This window comes from Chanos chanos, chromosome 1 (genome assembly GCF_902362185.1).
Source record: "Chanos chanos chromosome 1, fChaCha1.1, whole genome shotgun sequence".
NCBI classification, from domain to species: domain Eukaryota; kingdom Metazoa; phylum Chordata; class Actinopteri; order Gonorynchiformes; family Chanidae; genus Chanos; species Chanos chanos.
In genome coordinates, this window is record NC_044495.1 from 43,206,610 (window position 1) to 43,221,405 (window position 14,796).

Consider the following 14,796-nt stretch of genomic DNA (forward strand, 5'->3'; position numbering starts at 1 on the left):
ACACGAACACAAACACACACGCACACAAAAAGGATTAAGTAACAAAAGTTTATTTAATTCATAATGAATCCTAAACATGGATTCTAGAAAATCCACAATAATCAATCTCTAACAAAAAAAGTCTTTCCACACACACACATATATTTACACACATACACACACAGGTCCATTTCTGCCTTTTTGTAACACTGTGCAGCCTCAAATACATTCTCTCCCAAACACACACTCTCAGCCAGACACACATGCTCTCACAGGCATTCTGTCTTCAACACACACACATACACACTTTGTGTAAAGCACACACACACTCTCTTTTGTCACTCGGTCAGCTCTGTCTCTATCTCAGGCTGTTGCTGTTGGGCTGCGAGCCAGTGAGACCAGGGTGATCAGGACTATGACGATTCTGAGAGAGAGACGGAGAGAGAGAGGCAGAGAGAAAAGAGAAAGAGAGAGACAGGCAGAGTGAAGAGAAAAAGAGAAGGGGAGAGAAGAGAGAACATCTTTCATTAGTACATAACAGAGATAAAATGTGCTGCGTGTCTTGTGCTGTGTTGGCTGAACAAACTGGCCACACACTCACACACCCTGAGCAGGCCAGTTGCCTGATCTGTTCTCTGTGTGTGTGTGTGTGTGTGTGTATGTATGGTTATGTGTATGTATGTATGTGTGTGTGTGTGTGTGTGTGTGTGTGTGTGTGTGTATGTATATGTATTGATGTGTGTATGGTTATGTGTATGTATGTATGTGTGCGTGCGTGTGTGTGTGTGTGTGTGCGTGTGTATGTACTGACTGAGAGACTGAGGACCACAGTGACATCTTTGGAAGAAAAACAAGCTTTTCAAAAGGCCAGTGTGAGGACAAATAGGTTTCTCTTTCTCAGACGGTTCTGAATGACACTGTTGCAGAGGTTGGACCTGTTCTGTCTGAAGGACAGGCGGGCTGCTTTTGGGTCAGGCTACTGGTATATGTGATGTGACACATGCCCAAACTGTAAAAATGTCCCCAAGTGTGCATTTGTTGAGACGGATAAACGCTGTTTAAATAACACACTCACCTTTTTCTTCTTCTTGTCTTTCTTTTTCTTCTTACGATCAGGGTCGTCATCCCTCTTTTTCTTCTTCTTCTTGGGGTCAGAGTCTGAGGGGGTCTCTGTATGAGGCACAAACAAGCAGAGTCAGTGTGTGTGTATGCGAGACTGTGAGCAGAGTGAGTATGTGTATGAGAGAGACTGTGAACAGAGTGAGTGTGTGTATGTACCAGAGAATCGAGCTGAATGAGTGTGTGTGTGTGAGACTGTGAGCAGAGTGAGTGTGCGTATATACGAAACAAACAGGTCCATGGGGAGTTTGTGCGTGCGTGTGCGTGCGACTGTGAGTAGAGTGAGTGTGTGTATGCACCAGAGAAACAAGCAGAGTGAGTGTGTGTGTGATAGAAAGGAACGGGTCCATAGGGAGTGTGTGTGTGTGCATGTGACTGTGAGTAGAGTGAGTGTGTGTGTGTGTACGAAAGAAATGGGTCCATGGAGAGTGTGTGTGCGTGTCAGATTGTGAGCAGAGTGAGTGTGTGTATGTACGAGGGACATGGGTCCATGGATAATGTGTGTGCGTGTCAGATTGTGAGCAGAGTGAGGGTGTGTATGTACGAGAGACATGGGTCCATGGAGAGTGTGTGTGCGAGATTGTGAATGATAGAAAGTGTGTGTGCACGGGCGCATGTGCTTATGTATAAGTGTGTACATGTATGTATGTGAATGTATGCAAGTCTGTGAATAGTATCTCTGTTTGCGTGTTGTATGTGAGTATGTAAGTGTGTATGTAGGTGTGTGAGTAAGGGATTCTAAACAACAAAACTTAGTCTTTTTCTGATGCATTATGATGTTGTATGATGTGATACGATACAATATGATGTAATATGATGTGATAGGACACATTATGATGTAGTATGATGTGATAGGATACAATATGATTTAATATGATGTGATATGATATATTATGATGTAGTATGATGTCATACGATACATTACGATGTAATATGATGTGATATAATACAATATGATGTAGTATGATGCGATACGATACAATACGATGTACTATGATGTGATACGATATAATATGATGTAGTATGATGTAATATGATACATTATGATGTAGCATGATGTGATATGACACAATATGATGCGATACGATACAATATGATGTAATATGATGTGATATGAGACATTTTGATGTGAAATAATACAATATGATGTAGTATGATGTGATATGATACATTATGATGTAGTATGAAGTGATATGATACAATATGATATGGTATGAAGTGATATGATGTGTTTCAGTGTGATTCAATATAGTACCCATTGTTTCATTGTAACTGTATGGTATTTTTGACTCAGGTTGCAGTAAAAAAAAATGTAGAAAAATGTAGCAGGCATAAATCAACAGAACCCACTCAGGAGAGGGAGAAGGAGAAGGAGAGAGAGAGAGAGAGAGAGAGAGAGAGAGACAGAGAAATGTAGATCATATTGCATTGGGCTCCTGCACATTCTGATGGCCATGGTGCATGGTGTTGTCCTGTTATTTTCAGTATACTTAAAATAATAATTTTCTAAAGTCCATCTTATCTACCGATGCATGGTAAATTTGTTCTTGACATTTGACATGACCTTATCCGTTTGGCAACAACAGGGGAAAAATTGTTTTACTTTGAGGACTGGAAAGACATGCCTCCTTCACCATGACTAACAGGGAGAGAGAACGACAAACGGGGGGGAAGAGAGAGAGACACAGAGAGAGACAGAGGGAGAGACAGAGAAATGCAGAATCCGAAAGGCAATTAATCTGATAACATTTCTAAATGTTTCTAAAGGGAATAAAAAGAGACACCTTTGACATATCAGACTTTTGTATTCATTTGTGATTTCTTCACAACTTTTTTCTGAAACACGCTGCAGGAATCAGTGCACCCATTTCATAAACATTAAGCCCTGTGCACCAATTGAAATCTGTGAAACACTAGTCATGTCTGTGTGTGTGTGCGTGCACATATATGTTTATGTGCGTATGTGTGCGTGCATGTGTGTGTAGAAGTGTCTGTGTGTGAGTGTGTGTACGTGTGTGACTGTATATGTGCATGAGTGTGAGCGTGTGACTGTGTGTCACCTGGTGGTATGGGGTCCTGGGGTCGATGGTGTCGATGCTTGTGTTTGCTTTTCTTCTTTGGAGGCTGAATGTGCATCAGTCTGTACTGCTCTGGGAGCTAACACACACATACACACAGACAGAGAAGGAGAGAGAGAGAGAGAGAGAGAGACAATTCATCATAGTCTATACTCTCTTTGAATGTTGTATACTGTGTGTGAATCAGTATAATGTGTGTATGTGTGTGTACATGTGTGTGTTTGCACTGCATTGCTCTCAGCTCAGTCAGTGCTGAACAGACGGATTCATTTCACTTTCACACACAGGTTTGGAGGGTGCCTGTGTCTGTTAATTTTGGGTGTAACAGTGTCTGTAGGTTTTCTAGGTAGAGACTGGAGTTTATGCACTATGTCAGTATCCAGCATGTGTGTTACTGACACAGAGAAAGGAGATGTCTCCATAACCTGATCGCGTAGGTCTCTGTTACAGTAAACACACACACACAGAGTTCATGGCTCTTGCTTATGGCAAAAACAGAATATCAGTATTAAAAAACCTTTCAACCTTTCTTCCTTACATCTTACAATCAGATAGTCTTCCCTTGGCTAATATGTTTCCCGTATCTGACAGTTTCATTGTTCTTACAAACACACACACACACACACACACAAATTCCCCTGCCAATAAGTTTGAAGACAAAAAATAATGAATGTTTATATGGTATTGTCAGTCTATGTCAGATTATTAGGGTCTGTATCTGAATGCCTAATAATTCAGAACATGGAAGGGCCTGGTGCTTAAACCACAGCAACACATCCCTGGTTTGGTCCAGTCATGAGAACGCAGCAGCTGTCTCCTGTCTGAGCCTCAGTTAGTCAGACAAGTCTCCACTGTCTCCTGTCTGAGCCTCAGTTAGTCAGACAAGTCTCCACTGTCTCCTGTCTGAGCCTCAGTTAGTCAGACAAGTCTCCACTGTCTCCTGTCTGAGCCTCAGTTAGTCAGACAAGTCTCCACTGTCTCCTGTCTGAGCCTCAGTTAGTCAGACAAGTCTCCACTGTCTCCTGTCTGAGCCTCAGTTAGTCAGACAAGTCTCCACTGTCTCCTGTCTGAGCCTCAGTTAGTCAGACAAGTCTCCACTGTCTCCTGTCTGAGCCTCAGTTAGTCAGACAAGTCTCCACTGTCTCCTGTCTGAGCCTCAGTTAGTCAGACAAGTCTCCACTGCCTCCTGTCTGAGCCTCAGTTAGTCAGACAAGTCTCCACTGCCTCCTGTCTGAGCCTCAGTTAGTCAGACAAGTCTCCACTGTCTCCTGTCTGAGCCTCAGTTAGTCAGACAAGTCTCCACTGTCTCCTGTCTGAGCCTCAGTTAGTCAGACAAGTCTCCACTGTCTCCTGTCTGAGCCTCAGTTAGTCAGACAAGTCTCCACTGTCTCCTGTCTGAGCCTCAGTTAGTCAGACAAGTCTCCACTGTCTCCTGTCTGAGCCTCAGTTAGTCAGACAAGTCTCCACTGTCTCCTGTCTGAGCCTCAGTTAGTCAGACAAGTCTCCACTGTCTCCTGTCTGAGCCTCAGTTAGTCAGACAAGTCTCCACTGCCTCCTGTCTGAGCCTCAGTTAGTCAGACAAGTCTCCACTATCTCCTGTCTGAGCCTCAGTTAGTCAGACAAGTCTCCACTGTCTCCTGTCTGAGCCTCAGTTAGTCAGACAAGTCTCCACTGTCTCCTGTCTGAGCCTCAGTTAGTCAGACAAGTCTCCACTGTCTCCTGTCTGAGCCTCAGTTAGTCAGACAAGTCTCCACTGTCTGCTATCTGAACTTTACTTGGTCGGACAAGTCTAGTTATTCAGCTTCCCAGCCAGACATGCATGGTTCTCTGTTTGGAAACCAAAACACCAACCCTTAAATGACGCTCTATAACACTGAGTTTAGATACAATCAGTTTTGCAGAGTTAACGTCAAGAGTCAATGAAACAGCAACAGAAAGAGCTTTCACTGGGAACTAGAGCACCATGTGTCACCCAGACACTTTCAGTCTGTCTTCACAAACATCCTACACTAAGGCCTAGAACATGACTGGAGAGATAAAGCACCATTCGTCCTCCACAGTTCACCATTGCCTGGAGTTTCAGTGATGCTGGTATAAAGCACTGTCTCTGATGCAGCTCTAGAACCTTCCATTAGTGCTCAGCTGGATCGAAGTGCGGAGTCTGACGCCGCTGTGTCACACGACTAACGTTGCTTTCACGGTTATCTAATCATTTGGTGAACACTGGTGTCAAAATAACGTGAGCCTGGGCCTGCCCTGCGTTTTTACATGTGACCCTAAGCATGATGGGATGCTTCAATCAACTCAGCAACCATACCCACCTACAGTATACCACACATTCAACACATTCAGACAGCTATGTGTCTTTCAGTGAAGCACAGAGCACTCACTCACACAGGGTGTTGTCCCTGCATTTAGTGATGTGTGTTAACAGACATTCAGAAAACACCACAAATTCAGCCCTTACGTTTGACTGGAAAGCACTTTGGGTCAACTCCTGTTGTTTTTAATTGTGCTATATAAATAAAAGTGACGACTTGACTTTGACCACTGCATGGCTTGGGGATATAACTGTATATATGATCTCTAGCTGAGAGCATGAGATGGTGTGTGTGTGTGTGTGTACCGGTCCAGTGTGCAATCTGAAGCCAGTCAGGAGAGCTCCGGTCAGAGGGCTGAAGGAATTTCCACAGACGGGCGGCTTTTCAATCAGAGAGCGTAGAGAACTGCCATCCTGAACCCCAGGACAATCTATCATACCTGCAGCAGGGCAGGGCAGGGCAGGACCAGGGCACAGAACGGTGGGCGAGATTAGAAAAATCATGATTCATGCTTATTTTGAATGACACAATACATACATAAAACACATGAACACAGACCTCAAACATAAAACAGAGCTTTACCTGGTAGTTCTGGAAGAAAGTTACTGAGTTTCTCTTTCACTTTCTTGCCGCAGAATTTGTTGTAAGCGTGTTCCAGGTTATAGTGTGTGATGAGGTTGGTGTTTCCTGTGAGATCGTTCCCGGCTGGACAACACACACAAACTTTACAGTAAGGTACAAGCGGCCAATTCATTGGGAGACTGCTGTCGAATTATACATTAATGAACAGTGAAACTGAAGGAATTCAGAGGTAAAACACAGAAAAACAGATATCCCATACTCTATATACTAAGAACAATGTGCAGAAGTTTAAGGCAACGCTTAAGTGAATTAATTGCACGAAAATAGCATGTTCTTTCCTTGTCTTGGGTTACATAACATTGTCAAATATTACAACTCTTTCACAGTAAACACATACTTGAGTCTTGTATCTTTGCATAAACAGGTTTGTATGCTGTGGTGAATGTAAAGTTACGCTAACCTGGTAGTTCTCGCAGTAAGTAAAAGGGCTCATTCATGGCTCCCGGCTTCCGTAACGCAGGCCCTTCATCCCCGAGCTGTGTTGGGATCTGTGCCGTCATGGGCGCCTGGTTTTGCGGGAGCGGCGGTGGTGGTTTCCCTGGGCCGAAACCTAAAGCTGACGAGCCCGGAGGTGCCTGTGCGTCACTCGGACCAAACAGTGTTGAAAATATTTCCGTCATAGCTTCAGGAATTAATACATTTATATATAATAATAAATAAAAGAAACCTCTTTCGGTCCTTACGACGCTGTGTTGTTGGTAGCTAGAGCCCTACTGGCTAGTAGAATCTCAGGATTTTCAACAGCACAGCCTACTTCACTACCGTAAAACAACTAATATCAGCAACATACAAAGTGTATTATAGTCTGACTGCGAGAAAATGAATGAAAGCGCATATTGATCGAACAGTTGTCACAGAGTAGTACAGTAGACGGAAAAGAGTGACTATTACTCTACAGTATAGAGATTTGCTAAGCATTGACACATTTCCAATTTGTCATTTTAATAATTATCAGATGAAAACTAAAAAAAGAAGAAAAAAATCACCATTGCCCCCGCTCCCCGTCATCGCTGGCGGATCTGCGTAGTTCAAAGAAATCTGGGATATCATCTGCCTAAGTGACATGACTTTGCTGGAAAGTCTCCCATATAAACATATACAATACGCAACCATATTTCGATTTCTCTTCTTTGTACTGCTCTTCTTCATACTAACCCTTTATTCTGCTATAAAGGGTTAGCAGAATAATATCTAAACTCAAATCTACTGGTCATCCGTACCAAAATTTAGGAACTTAACCCGAGCGCTCGACGTTTTACAGCTATTTTTTCTCTCGAGAAAGTGGAAAACGTGTAACTGAGAGCAAAGTCTGATAACAGTTGATGTTATGATGACACCATCACTGGCAACCAGTATTAGAAGTCCGTTTTATTTTTTTTAATGAGATATTAAAATATATTAGCAGTCTAAATAAAATATGACCTATGAGATATTTTTCATATACGCTCATGATTAACGATTTACGTTACAACAATGTTCGTGTTGCCTTCACGTTTAACAGCGCAACGTTAGGAGCAACAGAAAAAGGAACTCTGGTTAGCCCGAAATTGTCCACAACAGCTCTTTTAACTCAATGCTTCAGACATCACTTTCCTCACTGTTAATTTAAACCAGTCTGAGATGTCCTGAATATTGTGGGTTAATTTTCACAACAAGCGATTTCTGCTATTTCAGATTAAACAGTAATCTGATTAAGTGGTTCTGCCAGTCTTTTTCACTAGCAAAAAACAAACAAAAGACAATGCTGTTATACAACAGAAGTTTAATGAATATTCAAACACACAGATAAGCTCACAAGATCAGACTACATAACAAAACGAAACAACGAATAACATACACATGAGCGTACATAGATTAAAAAAAATTAAAAATGTTTAAATAATGCAGATGGGTTCACTGAATAGCTGCTTTAAGAGGCCGTGAGCCTTCAGAAGTCAAAGGTTTCAGAGGGGCAGACAGATGACACAAACGCTTCCATATCACCAACTGAAGCCTATAGGGAGAGAAAGACCAATAAATTACCAGATTAATACCATCCAATTACTGCTTCGCTCAGATGAGGTGTGTGTGTGTGTACATTACTGGAGTAAACATTTTCAACCACTCTTTTTTTAGATTAATATGTATGACTGACACTGACTGATTGACACTCATCTCTCTCTGACCTTCCATTCCTCCACTGTGGCAGTGATGCGTTGTTCGGTTTGTACAATGGCCTGCCGACCGGCCTGAACCCTCTCAGCGAGTGCTGTGTTCTCCTTCTGCAGTTTCCTCAACTCCCTGCATAGGTACTCCTCCTGAGCCTGGAAATACGGGACCAATGAACTGCTCAGGTCCCGCTCAGGACATCCGCTGGGCCGCCTGTAACACACATGACGGAGACGGTCAGAAACGAGCCAAACGATGCAGGTCATGAGTGTTGGTGTGGTGACAGCAGAAAGATGGTGGGTCTCACCATGCGGGCTGGGTGGTGTTCTTAGCCAACTCCTCCAGTTTGTCCAACTCGTCCAGTTTAATATGCAGCTCACCTTCTTCAATCACTCTGCTGATGTCCTCCTAAAGACACTCGCGAACACAGACAAATGCACGTGTTCATACACACGTGTATACGGACGGATAGGTACACACACTTACTCATAAGTCTACGTGCTCTTCTTTTAAAATGACATGCAATCTGAGATCAAAAATAAGCAAGAACTTGAGGTACCAATAATGGAATAGACAGCTGATTTTAAAAACAAATTGAAATATACCAAGACAGATTTTTGTCTAGATCAGTGGTTCTCCTCAGGACCCCCTTGTCCTGCATCTTTTTCTTTTAACCCTCATTATCCCAGCTGACTGAGCACACCTTGGGACTGAGGAGTAGCTGACCAGTGGAGTCAGATATGCCAGTGCTGGCCTGAATCTAAAATTCACAGGGCAGTGTGGAACCAATGGTCTACATTACTGTGGTACACACCTAATGGGACTGTTAAACTGGTCAACTGATAGATTATAACTGGTACTGCTGTGAGAATCTTAGCAAAAACAGGGAGTTCTCACCGTGTCTCTCCTGCCCTGGCCCCCTTACACTGGCTCTCAGTATCTGTCAGGGCTTTAACATCCTGCTCATCCACTGAGCTCTTAATGGGTCAGAATCACCGGTTCTAACTGACTCACTGACTGTTGGCATATGTTCCAACCCGACTGAACGGCCCCAAAATGAAATACAAAAAATGTGCTGAGGCAGTGTTGCAATTTTATGATCCAAAGGACTAGAATGCTGCACTAACTGATTTCTGACAGACATAAGACATGAGAGACACAAGTGAGCATTATTGTCATCATTCAGGACAACTACTGCACACAGTTTTAGGAAACCGCTAAAGGATATTTTTTCAAGTTAGGTCTTTAGCTTTTCTCATTTATTCCTTTTATATGCTTCATATTAGTTTTACTGTTCTAATTATTTATGTATTTATCCATTTATTTAATCATTCTGTCATTGTCTCTAATGTTTTAATTACTTTAATGACATTTCATTATCATGTTTGTTTTTCATTTATTGCTAACAGAGCCATTAATATGACTATACTGAAAACAACTGTACGAAAAAGACATAAATAAAGAACAGCAGCAGACATAAAAAACAGAAACTGATCCTTGCTGAATACGGATTCTGACACTCTTCTCTAGCGTATAATCAAGGCATGTCCTGAGAGACAGTGAGACAGCGACAAAAACATCTTCACCTACCCCGCTCCCACGACCACCGTACACCCTCCTAATTTCATTTTCACCTCTCGAAGCTACGCTACTTTACTTTCGAAGTCCTGTCCGAGTTAAATCATTAACACTGATGTTATTGTAACCGTCCTTCACCTTGAGTCCTTATCACTTTGTCTCGGCATTTAACTATACGTTTTGGTGACGTGACTTCGGCAGTGCTATCATTTACGGCTATAACAATGAGTAAACAGGGGTCACACAGCAAGCATATAAAGGACACCAAGTCGCAGTGTTATGTTACCTGAATGCTTTTCTGCAGGTCACTGATAAACTGTTTGTGAATGGCTTCCGTCATCTGCTTGTTCTGTTTGTACAGTGGATGGAAGGAACGGGCGAACCTTTGAAAACTGCAAGGAAGTATCCGTTTATATTAGCAGTTGATATCAAACGATGATATCAAACAGTCTCATTGACGCGAATGTAATCTCTGTAATAATTTATGTTCATATTTCACTGGACGTTTTACTCTTGATAGTCGCCTGGCTGTTTTCACTCAACATTGCCAAAGAACATTTTTAAAAAGGATTTGTCTTACCTTGCGTCAGTTATAAGCCGCTGGAAACTTTTCTCCATTACTTTGTTGAAGAGTTTCAGTCTGCTCCGTGTTGGCTCAGACTCGGCTGACTTAACCGGTTCATTTTCAGGGGCGGTGGACTGAGCCGAATCGTGTTCTCCGCTGGCATTTCTCTGATCCGGATCGCAGCCCCCCAAAACAGGCTCTTTATCCATACACTTTTCGGATTCCTCCATATTTTGTTTACACATTCACAGATCCCCGCCAAGACCTGTATATCTACGGAAAGCCGAGAAGGTCAGAATTCGTCTCATGTACCCTAGCACGTTCATATTTCTTTTCCCCCTCACTTTAGCGACCTCCACTGGCGAAAGAACACATCGCATGCGCCCCTTGCTTTGAAACTATAGCAAGCCAAACGCTCCACACTTGTTCCACTCATTCACACTAAGCACTCCACCAGCTGTCTCGATACTATATACCCCCACCTCCTTCCCCGTTTTTCTCCTTCCCCCAAGTCCCCGACAGACACTGCTCTCAGTGTTATTATGGGACTGATCACCGGCCTTTTTACCTTCTTTTACCATCTACCACGGATTTACAGATGGCTTCTCAAACCATATTATTTACTGTCGTTTCTTATGTCAGTCGCTTTTTTCGGGGTTAGGAAATGTCCTGGACTGTGCGACCACCTTCCGTCGCAACGGGAGGACGGTGACTCATGCGCCTTCGACTGGGTCAGTATCTAGTATAGGAGGAAAGGTACACCGTTTAAAGTTGATAATTTTGTCACCGCTTTTATACAAGTGTTAACACTACGTTATAATTCTATCAGTTTTGAGTTTTGTATCTCGTAATTATGACTTACTATCTCATAGTAACCTACGCAGCACAAGGAGTTGAAAAACTACGTTACATCTAATACTGTCAGTGCGGTCCTCATCGTAGGGGAACTGTTGCTTTGCTTAAGGTTTGTTATTGCCTGTACAGAGATTATTCTTTTGTTCTCTATATGAGATATAGGCCTACTATTGATCTTTTAACTTACGTTTAATTAGTTTAGTACACTTTCTTCACACAGCTCATTCCAGAGTTTCACACGAACTCTTGTGAGCTATCCATTTCAGCCAAACCACGCATTAAAAACTTGAGGGAAAACTTTTCCATGAAAAACTTCTTATTAAGTTGGGTGGAAAACCAGCGGCCTCTGAATGATTCCTTGGATGAAGCAATGCCAAACGTGCCCAGAGCGTTTTTGACATGTGGGCATAATTAGAAAGATTCTGTCCTGTAGAGATATTCACAGCTATTTGGTGATATTCATTAAACATGTATAAGGTTGTATAATTGTGTGTCCTGGGATGTGAGGGGATTGTAAACAGGCTGAATGCTCTGTTATAATTATGTGTTACAGAGGGAGATGGAGATCCTCATGTTCCTCAGTGCTATTATCATGATGAAGAATAGGAGAGCCAGTGAGTGAGCATACACACACACACGCACAGGTGTACTGAGCAGCCAGATAAGTAAAATATGATTGCTACCTTAAAATGTGCAGTAAAAACACACACAGCATATGCATAAGACAAGTGCTACAGACACATGGTTTGACAGCGAATGTCATATGCAGTGTTGCTTTCAGTGTATGAATCCAGGTGTAAATTTCTGTTTAATGACCTCTTTTCTCTGTACTCTCTTTTCCCTGGTATTATTTTTCTAAATGCTCTCAGTTTCTCTTTATTTCTCATTCTCTCCATGTCCCTCTTTGTGTTGTGTCAGTCACACTGGAGCAGCACATTGGGAACATGCTGCTGTTCAGTAAGGTGGCTAACGTGGTCCTGTTCTTCAGAGTGGACCTGAGGCTGGGGATTCTCTACCTCGCTCTGTGTGTGGGTAAATAACCTGGGTCTCCACACACTCTCTCTCTCTCTTCAACATGCAGCAGTGTGAGAACAATTTACACAAGCATGCACTCTCTCACACACACACACACACACAGAACTCCTCACTGAAATCACTGAAAACTGCTGTTACTCCATTACATTTGTGTCCCTCTGCTGTCTGAGGTCCTTTGGTTCAATGAGACTAGCAGTGCATCGTTTTTTGAAAATGTACTGTGTGTTTCCCCAGTGTTTGTGGCGACGTGCAAACCTCCTCTCTACATGGGACCTGAATACGTCAAATACTTCAGCCATAAAACCATAGACGTGAGTGCAGCACAGTGCAATGAGACAAAGCATTCCAAAGACATAATATAGTACTATCAAACAGACAACAGCAATATCATAGTATAGTACTATCGAACAGACAACAGCAATATCATAATATAGTACTATCAAACAGACAACAGCAATATCATAATATAGTACTATCAAACAGACAACAGCAATATCATAATATAGTACTATCGACAGCAATATCATTATCATATAGTTCACAATGTAGTTATCTGAACTATGAAGATTAAACATCATCTTACTGCATAACTTCATATTTTAGCATCCTGTATGATATATTGTCTTGTACCACCTAATCTAATGTAATCCACAATAATTTAATCATTTCCTTTTTTTAATCCTATATCAGGAGGAGTTAGAGACAGACAGTCGTGTGACCTGGCTTGTCGAGTTTTACACCAACTGGTCTCCAGAGTGCCAGTCTTTTGCCCCTGTCTTTGCTGACATCTCTCTAAAGTAAAACAACATATCCACATACTCACCTCTCTCTAAAGTAATACAATATATAATCTCAGAGATGTACATTTAAAGTAATACAGCATATCCACATACTCACCTCTCTCTAAAGTAATATAATATATAATCTCAGAGATTTACATTTAAAGTAATACAGCATATACACATACTCTCCTCTCTCTTAAGTAATACAGCATATACACATACTCTACAGTCTCCTCTGTGCTGACACATTCTCTGTATGCTGACAGTAGACGAAATGATCTAGTGCCATGTTGTAACGGCAGCCTCTCCCTCAGGTATAACTGTGCTGGTCTCAAGTTTGGTAAAGTGGACATAGGACGATATGCAGACGTAGCACAGAGGTGAGTTTTCATGGTGTGAAGTGAGTGGACAATATTTTACTATGGTACACTCACCATCACCACTAAACAAACCAACCATGAATATGAAGTCATTACAGTCCAGTCCTTTCCTATCAGCTATAAAGGACTAGGAGGGAAAGTCTATCTCTCTGTCTTCCAGTCTAAGACTGATTGTTGTTTGTCAGGCTATGTCTCTAAAAGATCATTATAAGACAAGTTGAACTGGCATTTCTTTCTTGATATCCCTGTTTCTCGTGTGTAGGTATAGGGTAAATCCTTCCCCCCTCTCCAGACAGCTTCCCTCTCTACTGCTACTGCAGGGAGGGCGAGAGCTCATGCGTCGCCCCCAAGTGGACAAGAAGGGACGAGCAATCACCTGGAGCTTCACTGAGGTAAAGTCTGTTCTGGAGCAGTGTTTCTCAACTCTTGGACATAATGGTCTGTCAATGTACCACAGCACCAGAGTATCCAACTCAGTAAATCATTGGGTTAGTGGTCAGTCGGGTATATGTATCACATGTAGTGGATCTGGGCTTGCACTAGAAGAGGGTTCTGTAGTGGAAGCTGAAAGAGGTCCAGTGAGACCCTGAGAGTGTCCATTTTTTTTAGGAGAACATCATCCGTGAGTTCAGTCTGAACGAAATCTTCCAGAGATCTGCCAAGTTCTACAAGGGGCGATGTGAAAAGACAGAGGAGGTGGAGCTAGTCCCACAGGAAGGTCTTAGTGGCCAGGAGCCACTCAGTGAAGCAGAGGTGGAGCCAGAGAGCAAGAAGGTCAGATGATCGGTTGGAAGGCTGGAGAACCTGCCCCTCTTTGAATCCAAAGATTTCAGGAGAGAAAAGGCTTAGTGCACATCCACCATCTGGCCAGTCTTTAAATAAAGAGAAGTGTGTCGATACAACACAGTATGTCTATTCTACACAGTGTGTCAATACTACGCGGTCTTTCTATTCTACACAGTAGGTCAATACAACACAATGTATCAATACTACACAGTGTGTCTACATTACAACTTGTCTGTTCTACACAATGTGTCTACATTACGAAGCCATCTGAACCAACTGCTGTAGGACAAACAGCCCTTGCAGCGACCTTGTTGCTTCAAACATCCTGTTATTCACACTGAATTGCCAGAATTATATTGACCAAGATATGTTGTTGGATCAGACAGACACTGACTGTCCCCTGTTGAGATTCTACATACAAATACAGGAAGAAATACAAATTAGCTTTGGTTTAATTTTTGTTCTTCCCAGAGACTGAACCTGACAAAACTAGAGAACATTGGACATTCAAACTTTCCCCCTGAACTG

The 14,796-nt window shown here is 42.3% G+C and overlaps 3 protein-coding genes across 3 annotated transcripts; 1 reads left to right on the plus strand and 2 right to left on the minus strand.

Moving 5' to 3' along the window:
- Nucleotides 1–70: 70 nt before the first annotated feature.
- On the minus strand, nucleotides 71–6,794 carry med19a (mediator complex subunit 19a). The gene is made up of 6 exons (XM_030780904.1): nucleotides 6,540–6,794; nucleotides 6,080–6,202; nucleotides 5,803–5,936; nucleotides 3,159–3,255; nucleotides 1,055–1,149; nucleotides 71–403 (listed from the first exon to the last, which is right to left on the minus strand). Exons 1-6 carry the CDS (start codon nucleotides 6,757–6,759, stop codon nucleotides 338–340), a joined length of 735 nt encoding a protein of 244 aa, XP_030636764.1. The 5' UTR covers nucleotides 6,760–6,794; the 3' UTR covers nucleotides 71–337.
- A 1,272-nt stretch (nucleotides 6,795–8,066) lies between these two features.
- pmf1 (polyamine modulated factor 1) lies at nucleotides 8,067–10,660 on the minus strand. Its single transcript, XM_030794235.1, has 5 exons — nucleotides 10,446–10,660; nucleotides 10,152–10,257; nucleotides 8,595–8,695; nucleotides 8,305–8,500; nucleotides 8,067–8,132 (listed from the first exon to the last, which is right to left on the minus strand). The coding sequence occupies exons 1-5, from the start codon at nucleotides 10,658–10,660 to the stop codon at nucleotides 8,067–8,069; spliced, it is 684 nt and encodes a 227-aa protein (XP_030650095.1).
- A 312-nt stretch (nucleotides 10,661–10,972) lies between these two features.
- On the plus strand, nucleotides 10,973–14,265 carry tmx2a (thioredoxin-related transmembrane protein 2a). The gene is made up of 8 exons (XM_030783837.1): nucleotides 10,973–11,161; nucleotides 11,839–11,899; nucleotides 12,204–12,317; nucleotides 12,555–12,631; nucleotides 13,011–13,117; nucleotides 13,417–13,482; nucleotides 13,745–13,874; nucleotides 14,092–14,265. Exons 1-8 carry the CDS (start codon nucleotides 10,973–10,975, stop codon nucleotides 14,263–14,265), a joined length of 918 nt encoding a protein of 305 aa, XP_030639697.1.
- Nucleotides 14,266–14,796: the final 531 nt, after the last annotated feature.

Bases quoted from the DNA above. Each gene is read 5' to 3' on its own strand.
- med19a (XM_030780904.1), bottom strand. From the start codon at position 6,759: ATGACGGAAATATTTTCAACACTGTTTGGTCCGAGTGACGCACAGGCA. The intron at 6,203-6,539 runs GTTAGCGTAACT...TGTGTTGTCCAG, and splicing joins CTTACTGCGAGAACTACCAG to CCGGGAACGATCTCACAGGA. The intron at 5,937-6,079 runs GTAAAGCTCTGT...GCCCTGCTGCAG, and splicing joins CTTTCTTCCAGAACTACCAG to GTATGATAGATTGTCCTGGG.
- pmf1 (XM_030794235.1), bottom strand. From the start codon at position 10,660: ATGGAGGAATCCGAAAAGTGTATGGATAAAGAGCCTGTTTTGGGGGGC. The intron at 10,258-10,445 runs GTAAGACAAATC...ACTTCCTTGCAG, and splicing joins CGGCTTATAACTGACGCAAG to TTTTCAAAGGTTCGCCCGTT. The intron at 8,133-8,304 runs GTCAGAGAGAGA...CTCTCCCTATAG, and splicing joins CCACAGTGGAGGAATGGAAG to GCTTCAGTTGGTGATATGGA.
- tmx2a (XM_030783837.1), top strand. From the start codon at position 10,973: ATGGGACTGATCACCGGCCTTTTTACCTTCTTTTACCATCTACCACGG. The intron at 11,162-11,838 runs GTCAGTATCTAG...TATGTGTTACAG, and splicing joins ACTCATGCGCCTTCGACTGG to AGGGAGATGGAGATCCTCAT. The intron at 13,875-14,091 runs GTAAAGTCTGTT...CATTTTTTTTAG, and splicing joins TCACCTGGAGCTTCACTGAG to GAGAACATCATCCGTGAGTT.